The sequence below is a fragment of the Chenopodium album genome, chromosome 16 (assembly GCF_948465745.1).
Source record: "Chenopodium album chromosome 16, dcCheAlbu1.1, whole genome shotgun sequence".
Taxonomy (NCBI): Eukaryota; Viridiplantae; Streptophyta; class Magnoliopsida; order Caryophyllales; family Amaranthaceae; genus Chenopodium; species Chenopodium album.
The window spans coordinates 14,756,354-14,779,427 of NC_137849.1; the positions used below are offsets into that span (position 1 = coordinate 14,756,354).

Consider the following 23,074-nt stretch of genomic DNA (forward strand, 5'->3'; position numbering starts at 1 on the left):
TATTTATAGAGAAAATGAACAGGGGGTTCCACGAAACCCTATAAGTAATAAGCATCACAGAAAAACCCTAATTGAGCACCGCATCACGGTGTGTGTACCGTGACACAATACTGGGCACCGTCACGCGGTATTGTGCACCGTGACATGGTATTGAGCACCGTGACATGGTGTACAGTTTTGCCTAAAAACATCCAGATTTATTAAGCGCGGAGAAAACGTGTAAAAACACCGTGTCACGTTATGTGTACCTCGACACGGTGTAAAATACCGTGACACAGTACAAAGCACCGGGATACGTCAGCATATGTCGCGCCGCATATGCTAGTATAGGAAATGCAATAATTAGATGCAAGGTGCTGAATACACTCAATGATTAGAGGGTGTAAACTCTCCATGCCCTTGAAGACACTTTGTCATTTCTTCTATTCCATAAACACCAAAGTAGGATCGCACCCTGCACTTTTTCCTAGCATCATATATATCCCACTATTAAGAAAAAAAACAATAAATCCCAAATCACGAAGCCATTGAGCTAGCTCGCTGCAATCACAATCAAACTAAAATTCTTCACAATAAACGAGCCCTTACAAAATAACTCAAAAAGCAAAAACGTAAAATGACACCGAACGAACCCTTAGAAATTGATACTCCATCCGTTTCATAATAATCACAACATTTTGACCGGCACACATGCCAATGAACACTTTTGACCATTAATAATTGTAATTTCGTATTATTAAAAATTAAAGCTTGATTTAATGAAAATATACATAAAAACTAACCCCAAATTATTTTACATGGTAATATATGTTTTTTCACTTTTTTTTGTATATTGATAAAAATTGTAGTCAAAGTTAGGCCCCATTCACTCACCTTATTTTTGTTTTGAACTGAAATTATTTTTACTAAACTGAAACTATTTTTGCTGAACTGAAATTATTTTTGATGAAATGAAATTATTTTTGATGAAATGAAATTATTTTTATTGATTTTCTATTATATTTATTTTGTAAAGTTACTGATTATTGCTAAGTATAATTTATTTTTACTTCTTTCAAAAGAACTTATTTTTACTGAATCGGTATATAATTAAACTAATCAACAAGCAAATGCCCAAATAATCCTAGGAAGAGGGGGGATTATCATCAATATAGGGCCTTAATAACCCTAACATTTTCATTCTCCCTCTCCACAATCCCACCCCACCACCATGGCTTTCAGGCGCCTCCCCTCTCGCTCTCGGACCATCCAATCCCCCCGCTTCTCTTCCTCCGCTGCCGCCGCCGTCGTCACCGCCCACTCCTCCGCCCCTTCCCCATCCCCTCCACCACCCAATGCCATGATCTACGACCGCCTCGCTGAATCCGTCAAATCAAAGCTAAAACGCCTCGAAAACCCTGACCCTCGTTTCCTCCAACACAACTCCCCTCACCCCACCATTGCCGACCACACCTCCATCCTCACTTCCCCGGCAACCAAGATCACTACTCTCCCTAATGGTCTCCGCGTCGCTACCGAGTCACAGCTCGCTGCGCGTACTGCCACCGTCGGGGTCTGGATCGATGCCGGGTCTCGCTTCGAAAGCGCCGAGACTAACGGCACTGCCCATTTCTTGGAGCACATGATTTTCAAGGGCACCCAAAGGAGATCTGCTCGGCAGCTTGAGGAGGAGATTGAGAATATGGGTGGTCACTTGAATGCTTATACTTCCAGAGAACAGACTACTTACTTTGCTAAAGTTATGGATATTGATGTTCATAAGGCGATAGATATTTTGGCTGATATTTTACAGAATTCTAAGTTTGAGGAGGAACGAATTACTCGTGAGCGTGATGTTATCTTGCGTGAAATGGAGGAGGTGAGATTATTTTTTTATTTAATTTACCTCGGTGTCAAATTATTTGCAACGATTGACATAAAATGTGAGTATATTTTTATTAATTTTTATTGAGGGGTTTTATGGTGTCTAACTATTTTGATTAATTTGAGTTGAATGCTTTTGATTGTTTATACTTTAGCTTGTAGTTTAAATCAATTTGATGTCATTGATAGTTCAATTTGAATTGATAATGTGATGATATATCTGTACTGAGGGAGTATTGTATTGCATTTTTTGTGGTTAATAATTCAATTGATGATTAATTGAGAAGAAAAGATGCTAACTTTACGCTTTTAGACCTTGTGATTTTAGTTCGAATGTATTTTCAAGTGTTAAAATCTTATAAATTGAATATTTCCTGATTTTGGAATTCTTGGTTTAGTAGTCACATTGATAGTGCAATTTGGATTTGTAATGCAACGATAAATTTGAACGGAGGTACTATCTTGATTTTTATGTTCTCTTAATATATACTTAGTATCTTGAATGTCAGAACAAGAAGCTATGTTTTCTGTAGGACCTGAATATTTTAATTTAACAATAAGAAATTCATTATGGTTTCCTTGTGATTTTAAAATTAATTTTTTGATCAAATAACTTTTTTAAAAAATATGATGATTCATTGGAGTTGATTAACTCCTCTATCGTCCATCAGCTCGAGCAGGAGTTTATCGTCCATCAGCTCGAGCAGGAGTTTCATCTAATTTACTATAGACTTTAGACACTAGTTCTTAATGCTAGCATGTACTTAGCTACTGGCAAAGTATATTTAACCTGCTTCTCATTGTCTATCAAGTGCTAACCTCTGCGTAGATGAATGTTGGTTTATTATTCACTACTCTTATTCTTATATAGTGGTATTTATTTGACCTTCTAATTGATATGCTTTTTTTTTTTTTTTTTTGTTAAAGGTTGAAGGCCAGACTGAGGAAGTGATCTTTGATCATTTGCATGCAACAGCTTTCCAATACACACCTTTGGGTAGAACCATTCTTGGACCTGCTGAGAATGTTAGGACAATCACAAAATCTCATCTACAAAATTATATAGCAACCCACTATACAGCTCCAAGGATGGTATGCTCTTACTTAAACAGTTTATAGTTGCATATTTTTCAATCCTTGTTGCTGATACATGAGAGGGTTTTGGAATTTCAGGTCATTGCTGCCTCTGGTGCTGTTAAACATGACAATATTGTTCAGCTAGTAGAAAAACATTTTACAAAGTTGTCAACTGATCCAACCACTGCAACTCAATTAGTTGCCCAGGAACCAGCCTCATTCACTGGTTCAGAGGTTTGTATATCTTTCAGTACTTAATGTAGCTATATGAAAGTTTTAATCATCTCCCTTAAGTATTTTGTTTGTGGCAATATCTCTGTTCGTGCTTGAAATCAGGTCAGAATGATTGATGATGATATTGAATTGGCTCAATTTGCTATTGCCTTCAATGGAGCATCATACACAGATCCGGATTCCGTTGCTTTGATGGTTATGCAGACAATGTTGGGTTCCTGGAACAAAAATTCTGGTGGTGGAAAGCACATGGGGTGAGTGTAATATAGTTCATTGACCTTTTTTTTGGTTATTTTTGGGAGGAAAGCTGTTGACTTTCTTACATCTACTTTGCTATTTCTTGCTACTATCAGATCTGAGCTGGTCCAAAGGGTTGCCAATAATGAACTTGCTGAAAGCATGATGGCATTCAACACCAACTACAAAGATACTGGTTTATTTGGTGTTTATGCTATTGCTAAGGTTAGAGTTGCATCTTACAATCAGGCATTTCCAACTGTTTGTGATGATCTAAGAATGCATACATCATGTTTTGGATAGCCTTAGAAAATTTGAGGTGGTTTGTCATTTGTCTGATTACAGTAGTGTATTTTTTTTTTTACAATAAATAAAGCTCCCATTACCCATACCATCTGAGGTAAACGTTGGTTTCAAATATGGGTAAATTAAATGCACAAGGAAAATGGCCAGAAGTTGACATAGTAATATGTGGGTGCCCTGCATTTGAAATGGAGGAAGCTGTGAGTTTAAGGTTGGAGTTGCAATAATCTTATTATACTCTATTTGAACCTCTGAATTTTGAAAGAATGATTTATTCAATTCCAATCATGTGTGCAAATTACTACAGTTATCCTGTATTTCTTTGTATCACAGATTACAGATTACTACAGTTATCCTACACGGAATAATCAAACTTGGTTCATGTTAGCCGACCCCACTTTTGGGATTAAGGCTTTGATTGATTGATTGATTGACAGATTACTGATCTTTGAATAAAATTCTTTGGGCCTTTTGTAATTGAGATTAAGATTCGAAGCAATCAGTTTCCAAAAGCTTAATCTTCCACACTATAATTGAGCATGACTACTTTGGTAATTATTTAGTTCACCTGCAAGCAGCCCTACAGATTGGCCAACATACTCTGTGGCATGTAAAGATGCTAAGTAATAAAAACAAACGGCAATTTTCTGTATGTCTTTTCCTGAATTGAATTCTGATTTTTTTTTTTTTCAGCCTGATTGTTTGGATGATTTGGCATGGGCAATTATGCATGATATTAGTAAGTTCTCTTATCGTGTTTCCGATGCTGATGTAACTCGTGCTTGTAACCAGGTACTTTCCTCTCTTCTTGGTTGCTAAATTAGCTGCAATTTTATTTGTCTTCTATTGTGCTATGCTGCTATCAGTTTTTAGGAGTTTAAGGTGTGGTTTGCCTATAAACTACGGGCTAGGGAGCCAACAGTGCATGACTTTTAAAATGATGCAAAATTACTACTATTTTCCGTCTTACTCAAGAGTGCCTTTTGTTTGGTTTTGCTTTTTAGATCGTTAAATATGTACTCAACTGTAAAATATTGTGACTGCATCATATAATTACATATACTGGACTTGATGTTAAAGGGTGCACCAATTGCCAAACTTAATTTTTCCATTCAAGACTTGGTGAAATTAAACAAGATAAATGCTTCTTGTAGAGATTTGTAAACATGGATGTATATTAATTATTAATAATAATGAGATAAAAAGTGGGATTTCTGGTGGGAATAGTGGGAGGTAGGAATGTCCAGGGTTTGAAGTTGGTCACTTTGATATACCTTGAGAAGGTGTTCTGCTCCCGAAATTCTTGTCTAAGGTATGGGTTTAGAATGTCTGGAACCCATACCTTGTGTTTTTTTTTGAGAAAATTGCAAATTTAAACTCGTTACTCAAATTCCCAAGGTGGGGATTGGGGACCCAAGGCCAAGGGTGGTGGAGGGTTTGGCACATACATAACCTTCATGTATATCCAATGAAAGAGAACAATTCATGCCTACATGGAATGTAACATGGTGTAATCTATCAAGTTCTATACTTGTCACTCTAATTTCATTCCTGGTTTCAAATCCATACTATTTTGTAATATGGTATAATCATTCATGCCTACATGGAATGTAACATGGTATAATCAATCAAGTTCTATACTCGTCACTCTAATTTCATTCCTGGTTTCAAATCCATACCATTTTGTGTACCAAACAATCACTTATTTTAGTAAAGACTAATTTACCTGTTTAGTGAAATTCTCAAGGAAAGCTAGCTGTTTATATTAATTCCTCTCTTGTTTTCTTCCTTCCTCACCCTTTTTCTGTCCAGCAAGTTGTGATAGCTCTTTTGGTATCACTATCTTTTTGAATCCTGGTTGATGGTTTTGAAACCTTGTTGCATCAGACAAGCACATAATTTAGGTGTAATTTCTTATCTTGAGTGGCTATGGTCAGTTTCTTCAAAACAGTGTCAGATCGGTTTGGCAGACCATAGTATCATTTTATAAATGTAGTTACTCTCTTCGTATATTAATAAGTGCTCCACTTCCAATTTCTGGCTGTATTTTACTATGTGCTCCATTTCTTTTTTCGGAAACTTATAAGAATATTTTACTATTTTCCTCCCCACTAGTAGTCCCCTCATATTATATTTTAATATTTCTTTAATTCTCTCTCCTCATTTTCAAATTTTTGTATTCTTCAACCTACCCACTTCAATAATATTAATGCATTATACTATTCCTCCTAAAACTTTGTGCCCGGAGAAATGGAACACTTAATAAAATACAGAAGGAGTAATCGATATGGATGTAATCAGAGTACATTCCATGCTATGTTACACAGTACAACTTTATCATTCTTCTTCAATTCAGCATCGTATTGGTTCGCGAGGCCATAGTATCATGTTTATAGATGAGGAGATTAACTGCATTGTGTGTGTACCAGGGACATTTCACTTAAAGTTGTATTGTTATACAATTTCATAATTTTTTCTAGACTTATAACCTATCAAATGTAATCATTAGAACCTCAATTTAAGCAATGTTTTATTTTTATTTTTTTTTTAATTTTCCTTGAAAACATCTAGAAATGAACATATATTTTGTTATTGTAGGGTATGTTATAATTGATTCTTGTGAAGTTCTCTGTAATTTACTGCCCCATCAACCTGTTATCTTCTAAATTATTTTCCCTTCTGTCATCTCAGAAGCAGTTTGTGTGCCTAAACGGTCTGTTCTTCAAGTAAAGTTAGTAAACATGACATATCTAAATTACCTCTCTCTATCCCCTGAATCCCCTTATTTCAAATACTCTTATTGCCTTGCTCCTACCCTTCATCTCGTATATCTTAAAAAATGGCTGAATGTTTTATGGGTTATAGGAAACAGAATCTAAGGGTTTATGCTGTATTTTGTACAACACACTAGTAGTATACTTTGTATAAGGTTACGACTTTGCTTGTAATCTTAATAGCTCTCATCTCTTGTTATTGTAGTTGAAGTCATCTCTGTTGCTGCACATCGATGGAACAAGTCCAGTGGCGGAAGATATCGGCCGCCAGGTATACGTATCTTCTTTCTACCCCTGCTCTTGTTCATATTATTGTTGCCTGTACTATATATTGCCGACATTACTTCTACAGAAAGTTTTATTGGAATATGCCGAATATCTCATAAAGTCATAATTTATAGAAACCTTTTGTTATGGTCTACCAAGGAGAGGATGGTTTTCTTGTTTTGTCTGGCTCAATTTATAGCTGCCTTGTGCTTTGGATGATTACAGAGAGTGAAGGCTCTGTACTGTCCTTTGCATATGCACTCTTTGAATTATCTATTTTGTTGAATGCTCAAAGGTAGGGAAACATCAGAAACCTGGCTTTTGCTTGTTAGTAAGTGAACTAATAGGATTGCAAGATCGTTGTTGTGGCCTTAAAAATGTATTTAGGTGAGGTTGCACCTATCCATTTGGCTATTACTTCTTGTTTTGATGATACATCAACTTCAATCCTTGACTCTTGCCATTTCCGGTGAGGTGTGACTGGTTTTTTTTCTAGGGCAGAAAAAAGGCGATAAAGTTTTTTAGCTGAAACACCCAGTCACTTCTGTTTCTAAATTAAATAATTTTTTTTCCCTTGCACACTCTTTGTCCGTTTAGGAAATTTTTAACAGTTTCACTTTATTCAATACCCACAATTTTAACACAGTTCCACTTTCTTTTTGTTTATCCATAGATTGTTTTTTTTTTTTTTAGTAGTTTCCATGGTCCTCATACATACTCACATTCCCTTTGAGTGTATAAAATGTACCCCTACTCACCTTATATCGCATACTAATTTCCAACTTGGCTCACTCATCTAAAACTCTGTGGATAGACACAGTGATGTACGTATGGTTGTCCCATGACACCCGTCGAAGCTCTTTTGCAATAAAATAAATTTAAAATTTATAAAAACAAGATGAGATTTCAGAGAGCTTTGAAAATTGAGAATGACACTAGATTTGTAAGACAATGAGAGTCTGCAATAACCAATCTAAGTCCCTTGAAATGCTAGATTTGAAAATGTCTTTCATTGTCACCTTCTCTTCCCCACCCCCACCCCTCTTCTTTATCATCCTCAATTTGTTTACCATTTGCATGGTAATAATATGGTGGAGAATAGACTATACTTTTATGCTCAATCTCTCACGTCCTAATATATTCCCAATTCCATGTTTCTGGTAGTTGTACTGGCTACTCTTTTGATCATTCACACAACAGTATATAATCTTGGTATCTTGTTTGCAGTTGCTCACTTATGGCCGGAGGATACCATATGCTGAATTGTTTGCTAGGATTGATGCTGTAGACGCAAACACTGTGAGACGTGTTGCTAATCGCTTTATTTATGACAGGGTAATAAACCCAGGCTTCATTAGGTTTAAATTTTAATTTTCATGCTTATCAGTTTTGTATATCTGCTAAGTTTCTTGCTTGATACTACGTATGGTGTAAAAGGTACTTGCCAAGTCAATAACTTTAACTTATTGTTCATTTATCTAATTTTTAATTGTAGGATATTGCTATTGCTGCCATGGGTCCTATCAAGAAGTTGCCCGATTACAACTGGTTCAGACGCAGGACCTACTGGAACCGTTATTAGGTTGCTTTACCATGTTTTTAGTTACCCTCAAATCATGTGGGTTTTCATATAAAAGTTTGTTGCCTTTTCTTGCAAAAAAAGGCCTTCAAAGGCTCCTGGTATTGCCAATGCCTTCCACCAGTTTTTTCGGTCCATTGCAATTTTGTAAAATTGTTTTCTGAGGCGATAATTCATGTACCATTTTCAGTCTATCCTTTTTGACCTTTATTTATTTTTAGTATGCCCTCATTGGCATGAGACTAGTAAGTGAGATGCAATAATTTTAGCTGAGAATACCTTATACGCTTATCTTAAGCTGTATGATATTGCCTTGTGAAACAAAAACAGATGCATAACATAGAACATGTATTAACACCTGAGCAATTGTTTTAAATGCGATAATCTTTGAAGAATTCCGAGAATCCAGTGACTTGATGCATTTTTCTTTCTTTGTATTACCAGTACGGCAGTAGGCAGTACCTTTGCTATTTCTGAGCAATTAATTGGGTAATCAACCCCTGTTTTTGATTTGAATCCAGGCATGATTTAGCAGTATATTTTTGTGCAAGAGTTAAATCCGCTCTTCATTTATTATTTACTTACAGCCTAACACGTAGAACTGGTTATTGCGCAGGGTCATTCAATGATAAAAGGGTTAGGATTAAGGTTAAAGGGTCCTTAATGGATAGGGTCTTTAATGGACATGATTCTTAATGGTCATGGTCTTTTGAAGGATTTTTGTACTAGTATTATACTTTGCATATACACAATATGAAATGGTGGTAGCATTTATTTATTTATTTTTGAAGGTAAGGAGAAGAATCCTAACTAGACTCTAACATTCACGGATTTTTGATCTAACATTTACGGTGTGAACCACTTTAAAAGTGAGGGGGAAGGATAAAGATGTCCACCCTCATAGTGTCTCTAGTTGGGATTGACATATATTTATTGGCTTAATATTTATCCTTCTTGATTGACAAAGTATTCAAGCTTGCCTCATACTCTAATAGACACAGGAACAATCTTAACAAAGCTAGAATATTAGCTCCAACAAATTGTAAAAAGTTTAGAATCAGAAAAAAAAAAAAATTGCTATTTACCATCAACCCACTTAACACAGGAACATTTTCAACCATACAACTCAACACAAGATGAGACGCATACACTTCTACTAGCTTAAAACCTAAAAAAAAAAAAAAACTCAAAAATTTAGCCAGATAGATATATCACTATATGCTACGTGGCATAGAATTGGATAACAAATAAGCAAATTTAGCCAATGAATATCAACATGTAGATTCGCCTATATCCCTCACTAAACCTTACAACTCTACTTCAATATCAACAACTTATTATTCATTCCACTCTCTCAAGTTCTCAACCTCTCATTGAACCTTGTTAAGTCTTTTCTTTGAACTGACGACAATGGCTTCTAATGCCTTAATGAGTTGCGGTATCGCCGCCGTGTTCCCCTCTTCTCTCTCGTCTTCTAAGTCTAAGTTTGCCGCCTCGGTACCGTTGGCCAATGTGTCGTGCAATGCATCTTCTCGGTTCACTATGTCCGCAGAATGGATGCCCGGTCAACCAAGGCCACCCTACCTTGATGGATCAGCTCCTGGGTATTTTTTTTATACTGCTCTAATTTTATAGCAAATGTTATATTCTTCATATGGTTACACTTTTTTAGCTGCATATTACCACCGTTTTATATTATTTGCAATGAAATATCATTACAAATAATATAAAATGAAGGTAGTAAATACTCTATCTGTTTTGTAAAATGCACAGATACGGCTAACTCCTACTGTTTCCTGTACCAGAAGCATTTTACATAAAAACATTTACTACTTCCGTTTCATATTATATGTAACGATTTGACATAAAGTAGAGAGAAAAAATGTAATCATTGCAAATAATATGAAACTGAGTTAGTATTTATATTACCTCTTTTTATCATGTGCAATAAAGAAATATTTATATCTCACTAAAAATACCCATTTTCGTTGATGTACAAAATAAGAAACGGAGTTATTATATCGATAAAGAAACATAGTTTAAGTAAATATATAAATGATGTAAAAGTCAAATTGTAGAGGCGGTAGATTTTATAAAAGTATCATGTTAGACTTTACTGTTTTATTATCTGTTAATGCACAATTCAATAACGCTTATCCACTGCAGTGACTTATTATTGGGTTTCAAATATGTTTTTCCATTGCTATTGAAGAATTATAATCAGACTGGTTGCTTACATGTTATTTCAGTGACTTTGGATTTGACCCACTTCGGCTTGGAGAAGTTCCAGAGAATCTAGAGAGGTTTAAGGAATCAGAGCTCATCCATTGCAGATGGGCAATGCTTGCAGTTGTAAGTATAAATATATGATACACTAAAAACATTTTCCATTTTTTGTTAGGTGGTTGTTTTTAGAAGGTTGGTTAGGTGGTGGTTTCGAGGGTTGGGTGGTAGTTTTTAGATTGTTGATGGTGGTTTTGAATGGTTTTGTGGTGGTTTCGAGGGTTTGGTGGAGGTTTTCATAATCCGGTGGAGATTTGGATCTGATACTAAACTAGCTAGTTTAGCAAAATTATTTACTAAAATGACTACTTTCATTTACTACCTTTGTTTTACCGAGTCTGTCTTAGTTACTTAAAACCGAGGATCATACATGTGAGTATTATTGTATTAAAGAGAAGAGAGATGGAGAATAAGAGATTTATTACAGAAAATTGGGCCCTATAAAGTGGGGTTGTGGATGATAAAAACTGAATAAAAAGTCATAAAAGAAATAAAGTAAAAGTGAGTAGATCTTAAAAAAACGGATGAAAATGAAAAATGAGTAGGTGTTAGAAAAATGGAGGTATTAGTAATAGGGATGTAGAATGATTTTTTTGTTTTGTTTTTGTTTAATTAAACACTCTTAGTTATTTCAAGGAAATTTAAAACGAAAATAAAAGGAAACAAAAATCCAATTCACAACAAAAATGATATAGAAAAAAAGGTTCAATGTTTATATGTAATTATTGACTAGTATTGGAATTAGAATTTAAATGAGGTTATTTTAATACTACCTCCGTTAACTTTTAATTGCAACTTTTGGGTATTACTTGTGAGATATAAAATATTCCAAAATTGTAACTAATGATTTACGAAGGTAGTAATAGTTTTGCTAAGCTAATCAATTTAGAAGAAAATCTTGGAGATTTTTATTTTTGGCTTATCCTATACTATAATGTTAAAACATAATTTTAATTAGTGAATGGTGTTTTTGACTTGCTAAAATCAAGATTATATATATGAAAGCTGTTGAGTTTTGACTCTACTACAAATTGCAGCCAGGGATCCTTGTACCCGAAGCCTTGGGATTAGGAAACTGGGTAAAAGCTCAAGAATGGGCTGCTCTTCCAGGAGGTCAAGCAACCTACTTAGGCAACCCTGTTCCATGGGGTAACCTTCCTACAATTTTGGCAATTGAGTTTTTAGCTATCGCATTTGTAGAGCACCAAAGGAGTATGGAGAAAGACACCGAGAAGAAGAAGTACCCTGGTGGAGCTTTCGATCCTTTGGGTTACTCTAAGGACCCTAAGAAGTTCGAGGAGTTGAAGGTTAAAGAGATTAAAAACGGTAAGAACACTCAAATTCATTGGTAACATGTTAACCATTTAGCGTTACTGACATGAATCTTTACATTGCATTCTGATATACTATTGTGTTAGTTAGTCAACATGTTAGCCATTTAGTGTTACTGTCATCTAATTGAAGGTCATTGTTTGTTGGCTAGGCCGTCTTGCATTGTTGGCTTTTGTGGGGTTCTGTGTTCAACAATCAGCTTATCCGGGAACAGGTCCATTGGAAAACTTGGCTACTCACTTGGCTGATCCATGGCACAACAACATCGGCGACATCATTATTCCCAGATCACTTTAAATTATACCTTGAATGTACAACCAGTATCAAGAACTATACATGCTGTAAAAATCCCTTGCATTTATAATGATATTTGTAAGTTGTACGATCAAGGTGTAACTCTAGAAGAATGTTTATGAGAAAATACAATTTGGAGGATGAGCTGTTTGGAATATGCTTGCAATAATGTCCTAGACATTTAATTAACTAAGAAAGAAGAACCCAAGAAGAGACTGCTAGTGACCATTCTCCTCACACAATACTAAATCGTTCAGCTAATTAAATAATCTTATTACTTAATTAGGATTAGAATGATAAAAAAAAAAAATCAATTCACAAAATTATGTTAAGACCATATCGTGGACATCAAATTGAGTCTTACTCATAATAAACCCCGATGATGAAACTTACGACATTGCTTAATTTAATCTGGATCGAGTAATAGAGCCAAAAATACTTAAATAATCTTATTAACTTAACCCAATAAGTCTTAGCTGCACTGTTATGCAGCTTACATTTAGTAAAAAAAAATATGAACACGTAAATAATAATGAACATTAAGTAAAAAATAATATGAACACGTAAAAATAAAATGAACATTCACTGACATAAAAATGAACACGAAAAAAAATGCACATTTAGTACTAAAAGAGAACATGTTAAAAAAAAAAAAAATAATCATTTAGTATACTAAAAATGAACATGATTATCATACAATCATAAAATTGATGGACTACAACCTTAAAAAAGAAAGTTAAAAAAAATTATGAATATGTAAAAAAAACATTTAGTATTGCCAAAAAAAAAAAAAAAAAAAAAACCTAGTAATAAAAATTGAACATGTAAAAAAACCCCAAACATTTAACAATAAAAAGTGTAAACGTAAGTAATATGAACATTTAGTATATTAAATATGAACATTTAGCACATTAAATATGAACATTTGTCATATAATAATAGAATAGCTTGACCATACCTAATAAAATGAACAATTCAAAAAAATATATGAACACTAAATAAAATGAACATTTAATACAAAAAAAATAAACACGAAAAAAATGAACACTTTTAAAAAAAAAAAATTATGAACATTTAGTATATTCTAAATGAACATGATTTTCATGTATTCATATAGGTTGAAATAAATTATATATAATTATGAAGAAAAATAAGGATATGATAAAATATATGAATCATTAAATATGTTCATTAAAAACATATTAAGAATTTCATGAACTAAAAGGATATAATCCTGAATTTCTCTATCAGAAACAAAAGCATTTTGGTATAGACTAATAACTTTGGAAAGAAAAGGATGTAGACGGTTGACCAAAAACTTTGAGATAGCTTTATAAATGGTGTTACAAAGACTAATCGGGCGATAATGATGAGGACGAGTGGGAGCTGTAACCCTAAGGATAAGAGTAATAATGGTATGGACGTATGGTTAAGCTGTCGGAGCATAATCTATAGTATATATAAAAGAGAATAGTTGGTTTGGGGCTAAAGGGTAGTTCTACAGTAAATAGTTTAAATGAAATTCCATTCAAGTCCCAACGTTGCAAGTTGCAGCATTTATTTATTTATTATTTATTTATTTTTTTTTGTTATTAAAAAAAAAAAATCAAGTTGCGGCATTTTAGTTGTAGTGTTTCTGACTTTTTTGGTTTTTCGTTTTTTTTAGTAAAAGTTAGATAGTAATTTTATATGTGGTTGACTGATAGTTATTTGGACTATATGAAGTATGTTACTTGTATATAAATTTATTCTACTGATTTTAACTAATTGAATCGGCTAATTGATTTATCATAATATTATAATTTATAAACACCCCCTCCCCCATAGGCTACAAAGACACGTACTAACCACTAATTAAAATTATCATACTAAACACCTAAATTAACTTATTATTAGTCGGTGACCAAATTAATTAGTTCCGACTTTTGAGTTATTCATCCACACATTAATAATAATAATTTTATTTCTTTGGTCATAAGTCTGATTTATGATTCTTGCTAAGGGTAGGACAAGCAAGAATTCGTGTCTTGTTCATGTTGGGTCTTGTGTTCATTTCGTGTTGCTTACTAAATTTAATGAAAACCGTTGGTCTTTTTTTTTTCTCCTTTTTTTTTTCTTTTTGTTTTTGCAACAAAAAAGAAATTATTAATATTTTCCATTTTCCTTTTTTTTTTTTTTTTTTTTTTTACATTTGTAAAATAAAAATAAATCCATTTATTTAAATTGGAAAGTCCTAGGATTTGAGTAGGTTTGTAGAAAAATGATGTAGCGATGTCACAACAAATTATGCCGATGAGAGATTAATACAAAGCATGTAGTATGCAGTTCCATATGTCGAGTAATACATACAATTTTTCGGATGCGATGACACTCTTAAATATATGTGTATGTGTGTAGCAAATTGGAGCCATAATATTGACAGACGGTATGCATGCATGTATCCATGCAATTAAAAAGGTCATCAATTGCATGGCAACCATCTTTACGTGTCCAGGTATGTATTTTATTTTTATTTTTATTTTTTATTTATTTATTTATTTTTTTTTAAAAAAAATTTATGGCTTTTGTTTCTGTTTCTTTTCTTATATTCCGCCTCATCCAAAAACAATACTACGGAGTACAAAAATACAATATATGACCAGTATTATCACTTTATATTGTCTTTTATATTGTCATTAACTGTGCATCAAGTTCAAATTAATTTGAATTTACCTTTTCACTTTATTACATTAGACAATAATGAATGAAATTAGGAAGAGTATATTGAATTTATCTTACAATTAAATTGCTCTGCTGAATTCTTATCAAATTACTGTTCAATGTTGTCTTTTTTGTTTTCCTTTTTTTCCCATGTATGCATGCATATAGTTATCAACACACTATACATCTTTTGGCATATATTCTTTGTTGAATTGATGATCATATTTATCAAGTTACTGTTCATGTTTTGGCTTTTTTACTGTGTATATAAGTAGATCTCTGGGCTGCGATAGCATTTCATTCCATCTTCGTTCTAAAATATTTTCACACATCAAATTATCGTGTGATACTACATTTGTATTTCTTGTCACTCAGGTTGTTACATTGATCATCAGACAACAAGGTATTATTAAAAAGATATTACATGGCTTTAGTATCCGTAGCTATTGTAACACTTTATTAAATATTCTTTTTAGATGGTTTAAAGTTTACATTTATGATTCATATGGTTCTAATATACATATTTTTTGTATGAGTTTATTGCTTATTCTTATAAGATGGTTTATGATGGGATGAAGAACGGTAGGTCGTTGGGCTACCACCCCACCCAATCAAACAAAATTTGTAATTCAACTAACCCCTATAAAGTGTAGTGGTAAGTCAAGGTCGAACCCAAAGGAATGGAGGTCGAATGCACAATGCCTAAGTTAAGCTATTCCGAAGTCTAGTAGGGGTTTATGGTAGAAACTAGAGCTAAGCTAGGCAATGCAAAAATACTAATCAAATGCAAAGGCACTAGGGGAATGGATCCACATGCATCAACAATGAAGTTCAATCAACTTGGGGATTCAACCAATCAAGTCAAGCAATGTGAGGGAAAACCGAAATTGCAACCAAGAGAGTACATCAAGCTATTCTCCTAGAGGTCTAATTAGCGTCAACTACATCAAACACTAGCTAGGAAAACATCACAAGATGTCTCAATCGAGTAAATGTAAGCCACAAATCAATGGTCCGTATCAATGTGAACTCACAATGCAATCTAGTGTGAATAACAAGGGTGATCAAGCCTAATCAAGCACACACATGCACAAAATCAATCAACCAATTTAATCACATTATCAACTCAATCAATTTTCCCCAAATTAATCTCAATTCATTATCAATACATGCTTCACCACTACCATAGCAAATAAACTACTCACAATCCATGAAGAACATCAAAATCAAAGCTAAACTAATCATCATTCCCAAATTCATCAATTGAAATCAAATTGAAGCCAACAAATTCAATCAAAATCAATCAAACTATCAATTAACCAAATCAAACAACAATACTAATGAAATCAAACATTAAATTGCATTAAAGAGTAAAGAATCCTTACAAACTTGATAGAAATCAAATCAAATGTAGCAATCTTCAATCATCAATCATCAAACCCACATTTTCTCTCTCTAAAAATGCTAAGAACTAGTGTTTTTCTCTCTCTAAAATCTAATCTAATCTAATTCTCACTAATGAATATCTAATTCTCTCCCCCTCCAAGGAAAGAAAAAAAAACTATCAATACAAAGAGGAAGTTGGGATTGACGCCCAAAAATAGACCCACGCCGGTGCGGGCGCTCGGAGGAGAGAGAGTGGCGCGCACGGGAACACACCCAGAAAGGTGCGCCCGCACGCACCTGGTGTGCGGCCGCACGCGACAGATGTGCGGCCGCACACTTCTCGAGTGCGCCCGCACATCGCTGCTGCTTCCTTATCTTCTTCTTCATCCTAGCTCATGCGGTGCACACATCCTAGATGATGGTGATGGAGGACAAGGTAGGCAGGAATTTTCTTGAATTTCTTGAAGGGTGTAAGCCATGAGAAAGGCATATACAAGACCTTGAAGCATGCTCCTTGGACCTCCCTTTGTCTTGAAACTTCTTGCACAAGCTTTAGGCATGGAAATCAATGGAAGACCATGGAGAGGAAGCTCGGGAATCCTTGGACAATCAATCACAACCTACAATCAAAGGATAAAAGAAACAAGTAAAAAGGGAAAAATAGCAAGTAAACTAGAAAAAAGCATAAAATAGAGAAACTAACTACAAAAAGCATGAAATGAAGAAAACTAGAATAAAATTAAGGAAAACTAAAGAAAAGAGAGATAAAATGAAATAAAATTCATCAAAAAAGGGACCAAATGAGTGCCATAAATGTCACTCATCAGTTTAAGACATCAAAATCAAATTAGTGACGTCCTAGGTCGATTAGAAATAGATTTAGGTGATGATTTACAAATGAATAAAAGCAAAATAGAATAATAAAACTTGCATAAGCACAAACCATGGAGCTTTTGAGAACTTTTTTTTCCCGGGCAAATTTTTTAATTCCTACATTGTACCATTTTACTTATGTAGGAGGGATCCATATATATTGAAGGCTTTCACCGCAGAAATTCTATAACTGAATATCCTACGGATCGAGTTGTTGCATGTAAGTAAGTTTTTAACTTTATTTTGTGGTTATTATATTTATAATATTGTTTTTGGATTATAGCTGTGGAAATAAATTATGTATTCTATGGATATTCGCTATCTCTAAGAGCGCTTATATATTTTAGAAGTTGTAAATGGTTTTTTAGTACCGATATAAAAAAAAGGAAGGGGACATAAACCTTACAATTATCAACTATGTAAGTGTGTTCCTTTTTTAAAAGGGTGTATTTTAAAAGTTGCAAATTGATCGAAGGCTATCACCTTTTTAATCTAAACATGGGGACATAAACTTTACAATTACCAACTATGTAAGTGTAAGTGGAAATATATTTACCGTTTTAAACCCACCTCTTTCTACATTTGAATATTAAGATAGTATCTTCTTTTTTTTCTTTCAACGAAACATTCTTTACCTAACCAATCAAAAAATCAGAGTAATAAATTGTAAAATAATTAAATTCTCCTGAATCTTTAGCTCCTCGCACAATCACACGTCTCTTACACAATAGTTCCACTTCAACCACTGATAATGCATTCAATTTTATAAACTGTCAATTAAATTGATAAAATTTGTGCAAGTTTGTTCTTCAAAACAAATAAACTTGTATCTTACTTGGCTAAAAAGGCACCATCAAATAATTATTAATAATAATAAAAAAACGATCATCAGAGACTAATTGTGTGTCTTTGTTAGCTTGCAACGTTTCTTTTTGGCCATATTTTGCGAATTCAGACTAACAAATTGAAATGGAGGATGTATTACTTTTAGATGTGTTATTTCAATTTAAAAATCGCAACAAAGAAAAAAGCACAAATATATGAAAATAGAAGGAATTTAACAATACCTGAGCTGCACCCTTATCATTTTGAGCTTTTCCTACACTCTCTTATGAATGAACTACAAATGGGCATTTGGAAGAATATTAGTTGACAATTATTATAATAAACCACCGTCGACTTTCTCTGAGTCCGCAATTCTACGAAATTACCGAAAAAAAAACATGTTATGAAAGTTTAGAAATTAAGTTAACAAAAAATAAGATTAAAATTAAAACTTACTTGTAACAGTAATAACCTATCCAATGATACTACTACTACTACTTTTCGAAATAACACTTTAAATACGGACATATTTTTGGGAGTGGACATTTTTATACAGAAATAGTACTTTTCTGACTGTGATGGTTTGCATGGTTTTGAAAAGAATATGGGTTTTCTAAATGAAAGACTTCTTGTTTTTATAAAAAAACTTATTTATAGAGAACAAAATAGGTGCCTAAGTTGACAAAACAATAAAAAAATAGGAAGGAGACCCTACTATAGTTTTATAGATTAAAGCTGTTGGCTGATAGTATGCATCTCTCGATGTGGTGTTTACTTAATTTTTGTAAGGAGAGAGAAAATGCCTAATGTTTTGTTTTCTTTCAATACATTATTTTTTTTAAAAAAATTAGTTCACTTTTTATTTGGTTGGAATCACGTGACTTAGGGGAATATGGGTAGGTAGTATTCACTTTATTTTGTTAGACAACGTCACCTTTAGTGAATTTATTACTTCGTACTTCGTGCATTTTTGTTTTTTTTTCTTTTTAAATAAAACCATGCAGTTAAGAAAATTACTTGTACAAATAGCTATAAACCTATAACCTATTAAACAAATAAAATAAAACGGAAGACGCATGTTGCACCATTTACTTCCCAATTAATGAATATCTCTTTATTTTTAATGATAGGTTTATAAAAAACGGGATCTACGGTAAATTTAAAAATATATATATTCAAATATTCCACAACTACATTGTAAATCAAATATGCATACACATACAGAACAAGTTTTCAAATTTTATATAATTAAACTAAGGGGAGTAATAAAGTGACAACTTATATGAAAAGTTCAAGCAGAGAACTATAGATTTTATAGAATAGCTAAACATATTATATTACCAAAAAAAAATATTTACAACCTTATTAACTATGAATTTTCATTTTACCAATTTTCAAACTACAGATTTCGATTAATGTATAATAAGTATTGCATATTGAAAATAAAATTAAATGTCAGGCACTATGTAAGAAAGACAGAAAATAAGAGAATGAAAAGAAAATGTTGAAATAAAAAGAAAATTTATTATTAGAAAAGATAACAAAATGGCTTCTTGCTCCTAGTTGTAAAGCTGTAATATTGGTATTCAATGTGCTGTAAAGCTATTTGATCATCCATTTTCTCCATGCAGGTTTACTACTATTTCAACCCCGCCTTCATGCTTGTTGAGCCACTGATCTTGGTATCCATCTTTACATTATTTTTCTTGGCTTGCATAGCCTATCTTCATGGAAATATCTCAATCCACAAGCAGAAAACATCTTAAATCTTTAGTGGCTATGTAAGGGTAATATATTGCTAGTTTTTTTTTTTGTTTGATGTGTGCAACTTGACAACACACCTTAGTGTTTGATGAGCTGATAGTTTGCAATAACTTGTGTTTTGCATATATACTAGATTGGGAGATTTAGGAAGCTAGAGAAAGATTAGTAATATTAGCACGATGAAATCATCTGTTCTTGTATGTTGTGTTTTCAACTGCAAGCAAGGTGATGTCTTGCATCCGAGAGTAGCATCAGAATACATAGGCATTAAACAACAATATTGAAATTTCACTATATTGTAGCTGAATCAGTAGGTGCAAGTCACTATATTCTATACCGTAAATTTGGCTGTGAAAACCATAAAATCGTAGTACAAGACTGAGTCAAAGTCGAAAAAACTTGGTTAGCGTAGCGCGCTAGGCTGGCGTGGCACGTGCCTGGCTGTCGCGATGCAACAAGCATCACGCGATGCGTGATTTCTCTCGCATGGCGCTGATGATATTTTTCCGGATCCTTTCAGGATTCGATTTGCATCAATTTTGTGCATAAATAGCCCCAAAATCTGTCAATTTTGTATATATCGAACATATTAAAAATAATCCTAGCTTTTATTTCTCATCAAGTAATCATGTCTAAGAGTTTTAGTGATTTTACTCGTGAGTGGTGCCGGTCTTTGACTGCTAAAGAAATAAAAGAGCTTGACTTTTTTCACTTGGGGGGTATATATGGTATAAAAGGGGTAGATCTTGACATAGAATGTATTCATACCGCCTTAGAGTATTGGGATTCAGATACTCATTGCTTTAGACTTGGTTATGACGAAATTTGTCCTTTACCGGAAGAATTTGGTGCCATTCTAGGCTTCCCTTCCCTAAATCTTGCGGTAATTCCCAAAGTAAACGAGTATTATTATAAAGATTTTGAGTGTTTCCTTAACCTTAAGGATAAGGACTTGAAAGATATAGTGCATGGGAATGTAGTTCATTTGATGGAGTTTGCACGTTTTTATTTTGACAGACCACGCTCTGAGTCCTTTCATGTTTATAGGAGGAGAGCCTTCCTTTTTGCATGTTGAACCAATATTTCCTCACTAGTTGTAATATTCATGAGGGCCAAGTGATTTTAGCATCTATCATGGAGCAAATTGAATCTAGTAGAAATCCAATGCATGTCATTGATTGTTGGAGAAACCATGCCTGGTTTAGATGAATTAAAGAAGAATCCAAAGGCACCTCTTCGAGGTTCTCCAATATTATTACAGGTAGAAAATTAATTTTTTTAATTACAGAAATCAAAAGTATTTAACTTTGTATAGTGATAATAATTATTTGCATTGAATTTTTGCAGATATGGTTAATGGAGAGACTTGAATTAATTAGACCTCTTGACAATGTTGACAAATATACACCAAATTGCCTTGTAAGACGGAAGAAATGCTTTTCCATAAAGATGGGCCTCCAGGAGTGGAGTAGAATCTTTGAAACTCGCGACTTTGCCATCAAGTGGGTCGTTCCTTGGTGAAAGATTGAGAAGATGGTTGGTGTTAACAGTCAACCTTTTTGCCGTCTTCCTAGCTTGTCAAAGTTGACTTTTTACTACCCCTCTAGGGTAAGAAGACAATATGGTCTTGCTCAAATTGTTCCGTCTGGTGATATTCGTCGTCCCTATGAATTTCTCGTTTCACAAGATATAAAGAGATTTGGTGACTATTGGTGTGCTAGACCTTTACGGAAGTTGTTACCAAAAAGGTCCCACCTTCTTTGTCTAGGGATGTGAAGTAATGGCTACTTGGTAGATCTCAAAAGGACAAGAACAAAGCACATAAGCTGAATAAAACCGATGTGAAAGACCGCCTAGGTGATAAGAAAATCCCTCCTAAGGAGCGTTTGGGTTAAAGAGTTGAATTTAAGACTCCTATTATGCCTAAGAAGAAAAGTTCTACTAAGGGTAAAGAGAAAATAAAAGCTAACTCTACAGAAAAGAAAGTATGGGTTGAAAAGAAGCACGGTGTAGTGGCTATTGGAGAAACTATCAACACCAAAATCGAATGTAGATCTTCCAAAGGATGCGTACTAGCTAGAAAAAGTGATGGATGTTGAAGAAGAGGCAGACAAGAATTGGAAAAGGATTAGAAAAGAGAAGACAAATTAGAGATTTGTTTTACTTTCAACTTATTAGACAATTTTTAATTTTAAGTCAATTTATTTTTAAGTTTTATTTGAAATTCCATCAATAATGTAATTTTTACTTTATTTTATTAATGCAATTTTTTAACTTTTACATTAAAAATTTATTAAAGCAATGAAAACGTCTTGAATTTTTTTTTCGAGAATTATTCGAGTACGAAAGTCGAAAATTTCCAAAAACACCGAAATTTGCCCAGATTGATGCAGAACTTCTGGCGCTGTGATTTTGACTTTGTCGCAGCATGGTGTTCTTATCGCGATATGCTATTTCTTGTCGCTGTGCGACAGATGCGGCGTGTCGCACTGGGCTTGATTCTTACGTGCCGGCTGTTTTGTTGTTGACGAATCGATTTTTGTGAAGATTAAAGTGGCCGCACCCTGTAAAGGGTTGCCTACGTATTCTTCCCTAAGGAATTAGGCCAAAAGTAGCTCTCCAAAGTATCCTACTCAAGTAATTATGGGTAGTACTTCTTAAGTTGGTCAAGATTTGTCATATTTGAGAATTCATTTCCATCCATATCAATTAGCTTTGCGGTACCTCCCGATAGGATAGTTTTGACAATGTATGGTCCGGACCAATTAGACCTAAATTTGCCTCTTGGGTCTAGAACATTTTTCCTTAATGCTTTTAGCACCAAGTCTCCTACTTTGATGTTTCTTGTCTTGACCTTCTTGTTAAAGTGTCTAGCCATACGAGTTTGGTAGCATTGAGTATAATGTAAAGCTTCTAGTCGTTTTTCATCAAGTAGAATTAGCTCCTCATATCTTGCTCTAGTCCATTCGACTTCATCGAGTTTACTCTCTAACGCTATGCGTAGGGAAGGTATTTCTATCTCTACAGGTTGTACGACATCCATTCCATAAACTAAGGAGAATGGCGCATTTCTTGTTGATGAGCGAATTGACGTGCGATAACCCCAAAGAGCAAAATGGAGTTTGTTAGGCCAATCCTTGTAATTTTCTGTCATTTTCTCGATGATAGTCTTTAAATTCTTATTGGCTGCCTCTACTGTACTATTTGCTTGAGGCCTATATGCGGAAGAGTGATGATGTTGAATGCCATACTTTTGTAGCAATTCTTCACATTCTGCTTGAAA

The 23,074-nt window shown here is 33.8% G+C and overlaps 2 protein-coding genes across 2 annotated transcripts; both read left to right on the forward strand.

Moving 5' to 3' along the window:
• The first annotated feature begins 1,184 nt into the window (after positions 1–1,184).
• Positions 1,185–8,528, forward strand: LOC145586256 (putative mitochondrial-processing peptidase subunit beta, mitochondrial). The gene is made up of 9 exons (XM_081643038.1): positions 1,185–1,858; positions 2,791–2,955; positions 3,037–3,174; positions 3,277–3,428; positions 3,528–3,636; positions 4,408–4,506; positions 6,694–6,759; positions 7,983–8,090; positions 8,251–8,528. The coding sequence occupies exons 1-9, from the start codon at positions 1,211–1,213 to the stop codon at positions 8,335–8,337; spliced, it is 1,572 nt and encodes a 523-aa protein (XP_081499164.1). The 5' UTR covers positions 1,185–1,210; the 3' UTR covers positions 8,338–8,528.
• A 1,139-nt stretch (positions 8,529–9,667) lies between these two features.
• LOC145586257 (chlorophyll a-b binding protein 6, chloroplastic-like) lies at positions 9,668–12,398 on the forward strand. Its single transcript, XM_081643039.1, has 4 exons — positions 9,668–9,938; positions 10,584–10,686; positions 11,655–11,943; positions 12,101–12,398. The coding sequence occupies exons 1-4, from the start codon at positions 9,745–9,747 to the stop codon at positions 12,244–12,246; spliced, it is 732 nt and encodes a 243-aa protein (XP_081499165.1). The 5' UTR covers positions 9,668–9,744; the 3' UTR covers positions 12,247–12,398.
• The last annotated feature ends 10,676 nt before the right edge of the window (positions 12,399–23,074 follow it).